This window comes from Phocoena phocoena, chromosome 7, assembly GCF_963924675.1.
Source record: "Phocoena phocoena chromosome 7, mPhoPho1.1, whole genome shotgun sequence".
Classification (NCBI taxonomy): Eukaryota; Metazoa; Chordata; class Mammalia; order Artiodactyla; family Phocoenidae; genus Phocoena; species Phocoena phocoena.
The window spans coordinates 96893288-96903277 of NC_089225.1; the positions used below are offsets into that span (position 1 = coordinate 96893288).

The 9990-nt window shown below is 55.9% G+C and overlaps 1 protein-coding gene across 2 annotated transcripts; it reads left to right on the plus strand.

Moving 5' to 3' along the window:
- The first annotated feature begins 536 nt into the window (after positions 1–536).
- Positions 537–8177, plus strand: DES (desmin). 2 transcript variants are annotated; one of them, XM_065881146.1, is made up of 9 exons: positions 537–1196; positions 2444–2504; positions 2626–2721; positions 2837–2998; positions 3155–3280; positions 3688–3908; positions 5513–5556; positions 7086–7168; positions 7381–8177. In XM_065881146.1, the coding sequence occupies exons 1-9, from the start codon at positions 619–621 to the stop codon at positions 7420–7422; spliced, it is 1413 nt and encodes a 470-aa protein (XP_065737218.1). In that variant the 5' UTR covers positions 537–618; the 3' UTR covers positions 7423–8177. The 2 variants fall into 2 exon arrangements, with proteins under 2 accessions (XP_065737218.1, XP_065737219.1); XM_065881147.1 differs by lacking the exons at positions 2837–2998; positions 3155–3280 and having other exon boundaries at positions 619–1196; positions 3832–3908; positions 7381–7422.
- Positions 8178–9990: the final 1813 nt, after the last annotated feature.

Sequence of the window (9990 nt, forward strand, 5' to 3'; positions counted from 1 at the left end):
TCCCTGCCTGTCTAGAGACCCTCCGCCTCTAGGCCTGGCTAGTGGGCTCAGGGTCTTTGCCTGAGCCCTCCTAAATGTTCACCACTTTCAGAGACTCTTTAGAAAAAAAAGTGATTTGGAGCCTTTCTTGGAAATAGGCCTTGTCCCTTCAGGAAATGACCCAAAGTGTCTGCTTGCAGCAAAAAGGAGCCCCTCAAACTACATGGAAGCCTCTCCCCTGCTCTCTCCCCTGCCTGCAGGCAGGCGGGCCTACCTGGGGGCTCCAGACATGCTTGAGCCCTGGGTGAGGCGATTGGCAGGCCTGCCCATCTTCTGCCCCCCTAGGTCCACCAGCCTCTCCCACGCCCCTCAGGGGGCCCCCACCCGCCGGCTGAGGGGCGAAGCCTTCTTGCGGGGGAGCTGGCCTCCCTGCCCCCACGCCAGAGGCCGCCCTTTCCTGGCAGGACAGCGGGATCCTGCAGCTGTCAGGGGAGGGGCGGCGGGGGCTGATGTCAGGACGCATACAAATAGTGCCGACGGCCTGGGGCCCTGTCTCCCCTCGCCGCAGCCACTCTCCGGCCGGCCACCCACCGCTTCCTCCTCCGCGCAGCGCCGCCCAGCCTCGCCCTCGCCGCCACCATGAGCCAGGCCTACTCGTCCAGCCAGCGCGTATCCTCCTACCGCCGCACCTTCGGCGGGGTCCCGGGCTTCCCGCTCGGCTCCCCGCTGAGCTCGCCGGTGTTCCCGCGTGCGGGCTTCGGCACCAAGGGCTCCTCGAGCTCGGTGACATCCCGCGTGTACCAGGTGTCGCGCACGTCGGGCGGGGCCGGGGGCCTGGGGTCGCTGCGGGCCAGCCGGCTGGGGGCAACCCGCGCGCCCTCCTCCTACGGCGCGGGCGAGCTGCTGGACTTTTCGCTGGCCGACGCCGTGAACCAGGAGTTCCTGACCACGCGCACCAACGAGAAAGTGGAGCTTCAGGAGCTCAACGATCGCTTCGCCAACTACATAGAGAAGGTGCGCTTCCTGGAGCAGCAGAACGCGGCGCTCGCTGCCGAGGTGAACCGGCTCAAGGGCCGGGAGCCGACGCGGGTGGCCGAGATCTACGAGGAGGAGCTGCGCGAGCTGCGGCGCCAGGTGGAGGTGCTCACCAACCAGCGCGCCCGCGTCGACGTCGAGCGGGACAACCTGCTGGACGACCTGCAGCGGCTCAAGGCCAAGTGAGGACCCAGCGCTCCCAGAACCCCCCTCTCCATGGGCTGGGCGCGGGAGGCTAGGCCTGGGGCTGGGTCCAGCTGTCAGCACCCTGTCGTATGTACCCAGGGAGAAGGCCGTCTACCTGTGTCCGCCCAGGAGGGGAGAGGGACGCCAGGTCTCTCCCCTGTGCCCGCAGTCTGCAAACAAGGAGTTTTCTTGGGGACATCATGGGGTGGAAACGGGAGACCTTGGGAGACCAGGTGCTTCTTAAAAAAGCATCTTAAGTTGCTGGGGGTTGGGCAGGCACATGGATGGAGAAAGGAGGCCCATGTGCAGTCAGAGGGAGAGGGGAGGTTGGTAGGAGACAAGGAAATCTGGGGCCAGCAGTAGCTCTCAGCTCATCTGTGATTAGGCCCTGCGGATGGGGGTAGAGAGGGCATCTTGGCCCCTGGGCCCGGCTGAAGCTTTCCAGGAGGGAGCGATAAGCTAGAGGAAAGCGGAGAGTGGGTGGGGGCCGCAGCCCTCAGAAAGCTTGGAGGACCAGATGGTGGGCTCCACCAGGCTCCCAGTATGTACAGGCAGCAGATGTAGTGAGCCGAGTCACTGGCCCACTACCCAGGTCACAAAGGTTAAATGAGCACCTGCGTGGGCCAGGCTGGGGCTGGGGCCTGGGAACGCAGAGGTGGATAAAATAGACATGGTTCTTGGACCTCCCTGGTGGCGCAGAGGTTGGGAGTCTGCCTGCCAGTGCAGGGGACAGGGGTTCGAGCCCTGGTCCGGGAAGATCCCACATGCTGCGGAGCAACTGGGCCTGTGCACCACAACTACTGAGCCTGCGCTCTAGAGCCCGCGAGCCACAACTACTGAAACCCGCAACAAGAGAAGCAGCCACCGCAATGAGAGGCCCGCGCACCACAACGAAGAGTAGCCCCCGCTCGCCGCAACTAGAGAAAGCCCGTGTGCAGCAACAAAGACCCAACGCAGCCAAAAATAAATAAATATTAAAAACAAACACAAAAAAATAGACATGGTTCTTAATCCCAGGGAGGTCACAATCTGGTGGGGACATAGATTTCCAGGGAGTGGCTCCAGGGCAGAGATTGGGCCACTTCCTGTTCCCTCCCTGTGTGGGCGGGGCCTCCTGTCTCTATCCAGCAGCCAGGCCTCCTTTCTCTGTCCTGAGCCCACTCCCTGGGCAGCCCCCAGTCAGTCTTCTCCACTGCCAGTTTTATGCCCACCAACTGTCTGTCCTCCTGCCTGTCTCTGCCAGGATGCAAGAGGAAATTCAGCTGAAAGAAGAAGCGGAGAACAATTTGGCTGCCTTCCGAGCGGTGAGCCCTCTTTGGTCCCCCAGCAGCCGTACCCCTTCTGTCCCCTCTGTGTCACCCCTGGTCTCCCTCTGCCCTGACCGGGTGATCAGTGACCCTCTCCTTCTCACTTGACCTTCACCAGGATGTGGATGCAGCCACTCTAGCTCGAATTGACCTGGAGCGCAGGATCGAATCTCTCAACGAGGAAATTGCGTTCCTTAAGAAAGTGCACGAAGAGGTATGCCCTTGTGAAAGCAGCTGGAAGGGGAGGGCAGGTGCTGGGCTCCGGGAATGGGGGTGTGAGGATACGTGTGGGGCCTGGTCGGGGACTGAAGCCCAGCTGTACCCTGCAGGAAATCCGTGAGCTGCAAGCCCAGCTTCAGGAACAGCAGGTCCAGGTGGAGGTGGACATGTCCAAGCCAGACCTCACGGCTGCCCTCAGGGACATCCGGGCTCAGTATGAGACCATCGCGGCTAAGAACATCTCAGAAGCCGAGGAGTGGTACAAGTCAAAGGTGGGACTCTGGTCCCTCTGTCCCCCTCAATCCCAGTTTGGAGGTACTTCCTATGGCTCCATCTTTGGGGAGGAGGGTGATCCTGGGGTCTCCATGCTCCCTTGCCCACCCCTACCTGTGTCCGGGTCATCTCAGGGACCCTCTCTTTGCCCTTAGGTGTCTGACCTGACCCAGGCAGCCAACAAGAACAATGATGCGCTACGCCAGGCCAAACAGGAGATGATGGAGTATCGCCACCAGATCCAGTCCTACACGTGCGAGATCGACGCCCTCAAGGGCACTGTGAGTCCCTGCCCACCTTGCCTGGTCTAGCCCTTCCTGTCTGCAGCTCACACTCTGTGACCTCGGGCCCATCATAGAGTCTCTGTCTGCTCAAATCTACCACAGGGATAAAAAAGATAGGTGGATTCCCAATGGGGCTCTCAGGAATCATGGGACTCCTGCATGGAGGCGAGGAGGCCGAACAGTCACGCTCCCTTGTATCAGTTCTGTTCTCTGAGTTTCCACATGAGACTTCATTTGAGTTCATAGTTCCCTGGCTCAGAAGAGTTTGACAAGCCCTAGACTTGGCCATCTGGGGTTGCCTCCCAGCCCCGAGGCTGTGCCTCTCTCCATCCTGGGCCCCAAGTGTCCCCCCCGACCCCGCCCCACTGCAGCCTGTCCTTGACCCGGGCGCCCCTCCCCTGCAGAACGACTCCCTAATGAGGCAGATGCGGGAGCTGGAGGAACGCTTTGCTAGTGAGGCCGGTGGCTACCAGGACAACATCGCACGCCTGGAGGAGGAGATCCGACACCTCAAGGATGAGATGGCCCGCCACCTGCGCGAGTACCAGGACCTGCTCAATGTCAAGATGGCCTTGGATGTGGAGATTGCCACCTACCGGAAGCTGCTGGAGGGCGAGGAGAGCCGGTGAGGGGCAAGGCAGGGGCTGGCCGTGGGCTCCTGGGGGGTGCTGGGGGCCCATTCCTGCCCTGAAGCGGGGCTCGGGATCACCTTCACAAGATCTGGAAACAATATTATACGAGTCCACCACTCTGCTAATTGCAGAGAATTAACCAAGGCCACCTGGGTAAAAAGTGATTTAATTAATAGCTTTTATAAAAAGAGAAGTATAAGTATTCCCACATCCATCTTTAGAATTAAGAACCATAAAACCATACTCAGCAACCAGTAATAAACCATTACTGCCGGTCAAGAGAGAGATGGAAGCACAGCGGGGAATGATGAGGAAGGAAAGGGAGGAGCCAGATAGAGACAAATAGAGACAGAGGGGCTTGGACATTATAGGCTAAGAGAGAAGGTACAGAGACTCGTGCTCAGAGGGTGCACACACACACACATGCACATGTATACGCACACATATGCTCATAGGAAAAGACACAATGCTACTCTCAGAGCAAATCACCTCTAGACACAGAAAACAACCTACAACCAGAAAGGGACACGAGGGAAACTTCTTGATTGATGGAAATGTTCTATATCTTGATTTAGACTGGTGGTTACATGTTTGTAGACACTGATCAAAACTCACTGGATTGCACACTAAAGATCTATGCATTTCACTATGTAGACTTTTTTAATATAAATTTATTTTATTTATTTATTTTATTTATTTTTGGCTGCGTTGGTTCTTCATTGCTGCGTGTGGGCTTTCTGTAGTTGCGGCGAGCGGGGGTTACTCTTCGTTGTGGTGCGTGGGCTTCTCATTGTGGTGGCTACTCTTGTTGTGGAACACAGGCTGTAGGCGCACGTGCTTCAGAAGTTGTGGCATGTGGGCTCAGTAGTTGTGGCACGCAGGCTCAGTAGTTGTGGTGCACGGGCTTAGTTGCTCCATGGCATGTGGGATCTTCCCAGATCAGGGCTCGAACCCGTGTCCCTTGCATTGGCAGGCGGATTCTTAACCACTGCACCACCAAGGAAGCCCCTTCACTATGTAAACTTATCATCAATTAATAACAGGTCAATTACTCAACAAAATGATGCCCATCGATACTCACAAAAATGATAAAATCTGAAGTTTAAAAAGATCGGCAGACGTATTTAGATACAGATTTATACAAAGAAAGATTTCAGATATTGTAGAATAACATCTGTACTAGGCATAAATGGGGGTGGCAGCTCCTGGGACTTGCCCCCAGATGAATGGGCCAGAGGTTCCCAGCCTGCCTGGAGGGTGGGCACACACAGTGGATGTCACCCACAGCTGCCGTTGATACACCCTGCAATGCCGAGGGCAAGAAGCAAATCCTGGTGCAATGGAGGGTGCAGTGGGGTCGGGGGTTCTGGTGTCACACCAGCAGGTCAGAGATGGAATGGGTGATCCTTCCAGAAGGGACAGTTCCTGGGACAGCTGGAGTTGGCCTTTGGCCCCATGCCCCAAGCAGTGTTGAAGTCAGTGGAACTGGGACAGCTGAGGATGGTGTTTACAGAGGACCAGGGAAAGCTTTGAGGGGTGGTCACAGAGAGAGATGGAGGGTCCTAACCCTTTGGGGGCTTGGTCTCTCCCCTTTCAGGATCAACCTCCCTAACCAGACCTTCTCTGCCCTCAACTTCCGAGGTGAGTGTATGTTGGCAAGTGGAGGCTGGGGTGGCAGGGGATAGGAGTCCAGTGTGGGCACTGCCCAAGGCCAGCCAGGAGGGGAGGATAGAACCGTAGGGACAGGGCTGGGGTCTGGGGAAGAGAAAGGGGGCTGCTACAGGAGGACGGGGGAGTTTAGGTAGAGGCGCCTTCTAACAGAGGGAGCTTTTAATTTTATTTTATTTCATGGTATTGTATTGCATGACCATGTCCCCTGCACCTTCTGGGAGTACTGAATGGCCACTCGTTTCTGTTTCCTAATATGCCCAAACTCCAAGGTACCAGGGGTGTCCTTGGGGACCAGGCATCAGGAGCATCTAGAACCATATATCCTGGGTTACAAGGCACCCACCACTCACTGTCTGTTTGGCAAGTTGCCAAGCACTCCCCCCACCCGCCCCCACCCCCAGCTGCTTGTTGAACACCTCCAGTTTGCTGGAGCAAGACGTTGGGTGCATGTTTTCAAAAATGAAGCCAAACCTTAGCAAAGCCAAACAAAAGAACGAACTCCTAGGGCATTCTGCCATTCTGATGTCAGTAATATGCAGATCGAGTGGTTTCCAAACCCCAGAGAGCAGAAAAACATGCTATAATAATACATTAGGAAAGCAAGCTGGAGTCCTTGGCAGCTTCGCCTTTCCTAGATCAAACCTTTTATATATTCGATGTTCATTTTCATCAGGAAAAAATACACGCTATGCTTCACCGAGTTACAATGTTCATCACGTGCTGGTTGCCTGCTAAGGAGATTCACCAACACCAAACTCATAATACCAAGGACCTAAATTTGACCCTTCCCATAAAACTCAGAACATCTCTTTTCAGTTAGTAGTTTATCCAGACACCAAGTGTGAGCCTTACATTTAAAATCGCTTAATGCTTTTACAAGCCCATAATTCTGGACCATTATAGGGAAAGTACCATCGTTACCATTTAACAGTGGGGAAACTGAGGCACAGAGGGACAAGTGACTGGCCAAGGGCACCGTGAATCAGTGACTGACTCCTCTCCATCTCTCTTTCATTAAGACATCAAACTGCTCATCTGGAGTCTTAAGGGAGCTGGGTACCATGAGGTCCTCCAAAAGAGTATCTTGGTTCTGGGCTTTGGGGTCCCGTCAGGGTACAAATTCATGCAGGGCTGTCCTGCAGCCAGGGGTGTAGAGGGAGCGAGGAGGTGTGTGTGTTGGGGGGTGGGGGTGTGGGAATGCTGGGCGGCCTGGGCCTCGGGGATCCCCTGCCGCCCTGAACCCACTGCACCCGGAGCATATCTGTTGGCTCCTGACCTTATCCCAGCCCTGGGACAGGTCCCTGGGTCTGCAGAGCCACCTGTTGGGTGCTGGGCTTAAGGACAGGTGAGGACATTTTGCTGAAAAAGTAACAGACCCATCTTGAGGGGTTGGGCGTCTTCCGGGCTCTGCCCGGTGGGACCAGGGAAGGACTTCCAGCCACAGGAAGAGCCCAGGTGTGGCCTTGGTCAGGCTGAGTATGTGGATGGATCTGTTATAGAAACAAGCCCCGAGCAAAGGGGTTCTGAGGTCCATACCAAGAAGACAGTGATGATCAAGACCATTGAGACCCGGGACGGGGAGGTAAGTGGTCTGCCTGGTCCCCTTACCCTTGGCGGGGGCCTCTGGGGTGTGTCCGGGGGGCTGTCAGCCAGGTGCTTTCCACCAGCTGCGCTGGTTCAGGCTCCTGCCTGGGGGCAGAGGGGATCCTGCTGTGCTGGGGTGGAGGTGGCCTGGGGCCATGGCTCTGTTCTCTGGCCAGCACTGGTTTAGACTGGGTTTCTCTTCCTCTCCAGGTCGTCAGTGAGGCCACACAGCAGCAACACGAGGTGCTCTAAAGCCAGAGACCCCTCTGCCATCAGAGACCGTCCTCACCCCTGTCCTCACTGCCTCCTAAAGCCAACCTCCTTCTATCCCAGGGCACCACACCCAGACACAGCACTCCCCTCACAGCCCCTGACCCCTGCTCACCGACCAGCCCTCCCCCACAGGGGAGGTGGCCGAACCCTCCCAGGCACAGGGAGCCCCCTGCTGTATGAGGTGTGGATGTTGGAAGTGAGTGAGCCTGGCCCTCAGCTGCCCTTGTAGTGTGCTGGGCAGAGCCGGGATGGAGACAAGGCACAGCAGTGACCCTGCCCCTCCCACATCTGTGACCTCAGGCTCTAGCCTCTGGCTTTGGAGAGGACTCCAGCGCAGGGTGTAGGGACCCCGCAGGGTCAGGCTCAAGCCCCATGGACCTCCCCCACCCCCCCTCCCCAGCCTGAGTCAGAAAGGGCGGCATCCTCAGCAAGCCGGGCAGGTGACTAGGGACACAGCCCTCTGCGGAGACTGTGGGGCTTGAGACTGACCCCATGGTCCATTACTTTCCCAGGGTGGGCTTAGAAAGCAGGGGCTGCAAGAGGGAACCCCCGAAGGTGCCAGATGTGGGAGCAGGAGATTCAGAAGGAGAGAGGGTGGGCGAGATGCTAGAGAGAAGAGAGGAGAGAGGCAGAGAGCGGTCTCAGGCAGGTGGCCGGGGTGCCCACTTCCCTGTGCCTCCCCCTCCCCTGCTGCAGAGGCTCTGGACAGAAACAATAAAAAGATAAGCACAAGCGTAGCATGGCCTCTGCTGTCTTGACTGCCAGGTCTCCTCTGGGGAGCCCAGGGCCCCGTCGCACCTCCTCGTGAGATGGACTGTGTGCAGCCTTCCTGCCCAGCTAGACTGTCCCCCGGGGCCTGTCGCCCCTTCTGTCCCCAGAGCCTCCCAGCCTTGCTGTATGTGTGTAGCATATGGGGGAGGGGGCTGGGCAGGGGGCTTTGGTTGGGGAATCACAGATACCTCTCGTTAGGCCCCAGTTCCAGGACTGACCCCACAGACTGGCTCTGAAGTAGGGCTCCCTCGGTCCCTTTCCTAAAGAAACTTACACTTTCTTCCCACTAAACCTGCATCTTTTAAGCTCCAAGCCAGATTCAGGAAAAATAACAATGTTAAGAAAAATAGAAAGCTCTATCTTGTTCTTGGAGAAGAAGACTCGATACTCTAAAGATGTGATGTCAAGTCATCCTATGTTAACTTATAATTTCAATGCAATACAATCTCAATTAAAATACCAAAGGGAAATTTGGGGGGAATTTGGGAAGATGGGAGGGGAAGGTAGGACATATTAAAAAAAAAGGAAATCATGGAGTGAAACATTAACACAGGTACGTTAAAGGTTTCTGTGGGGAAACCTTAATTATTCAATATAGGGCGTGGGGGCATTTGGGTAGCCATGGGCAAGAGCAGGAGTGAAAGCTGTCTGTCTTTTCACTCCTTCCAAAAAAATAAATTCCAGGTGGACTAGAGATTTAGGAAGCTTGATGGATCCACATAGGTCTCAGCCTTCCAGCCACTCCTCAGATTTAAGGGATTACACTTTAGAGGTGAGAAGAGGGTAGAGATCACAAACATGATAAATTCGGACGGTCTGTAGGTGAAATAACTCTAATGGGGTTTTACTCTTAAAGTCCCTAGTGTGCCATTCCTAACTGGCTTTTTCCAGAAGCTTCCAAAGCCTTTCTGGTGGCACTTTCTCCCCCTCCTTGGGTGTGGCCTTGGCTCACGAGTTGCCAGGCTCCCCCTCCAGCTTGTGTGGTCCTTCCCTCCAGGACGGACCCCTTCTTTGACGTATGCTATCCTTCACCTTGCCCTGGGAGCATCTGGGGCTATACCCCATGTCCACACCCTCTGTCACTGGTGATTAATGTCCCTTTCTTTCCCCCCAATTCTCCAACGGAGTGAGCCCTGCAGGCCCCAGAATGCTCCCAATCAACTGGTGGTGGAACCCCAAATGAAATTAGAAGTAGCATTTTCTGTGTCTGCACAGTGGGATAAAGGAGGAGGGACGGGTGAGGGGCTTCTTAACCTCGAGCTTGCTGGGGGCGCTGGAATCAGAGCTAGTCTCTCTGTGAGAGAAACACCTGGGTGAGGTGGGCCCGAGTGGATAAGTGGTGGTGTGTGTGTATCTGTGAGTAATCTCCGGAGCCTCTCACTTCTTTCTTCTTTCCCCTGAATGAGTTCCATGCGCTCACCTACCCCACAAAGGATAAAGGGACACAGAGGTCAGAGAAGGTCTTAGAGTCATCCCTGCCTTCCCATAAAAGGCTTAGGTGCAGGGATTTCGCTGGTGGCGCAGTGGATAAGAATCCGCCTGCCAATGCAGGGGACACGGGTTCGATCCCTGGTCTGGAAAGATCCCACATGCCGCAGAGCAACTAAACCCGTGAGCCACAACTACTGAAGCCCGTGTGCCTAGAGCCCGTGCTCTGCAACAAGAGAAGCCACCGCAAGGAGAAGCCTGTGCACCACAAAGAAGAGTAGCCCCGGCTCGCCACATCTAGAGAAAGCCCGCGCACAGCAACGAAGACCCAACGCAGCCAAAAATAAA

What these genes read in the sequence shown, in the direction of transcription:
- DES (XM_065881146.1), top strand. Translation starts at nt 619, where the DNA reads ATGAGCCAGGCCTACTCGTCCAGCCAGCGCGTATCCTCCTACCGCCGC. An exon ending in ATTTGGCTGCCTTCCGAGCG is followed by an intron (nt 2,505 to 2,625) that starts GTGAGCCCTCTT and finishes GACCTTCACCAG; the next exon opens with GATGTGGATGCAGCCACTCT. An exon ending in TTGAGACCCGGGACGGGGAG is followed by an intron (nt 7,169 to 7,380) that starts GTAAGTGGTCTG and finishes CTTCCTCTCCAG; the next exon opens with GTCGTCAGTGAGGCCACACA.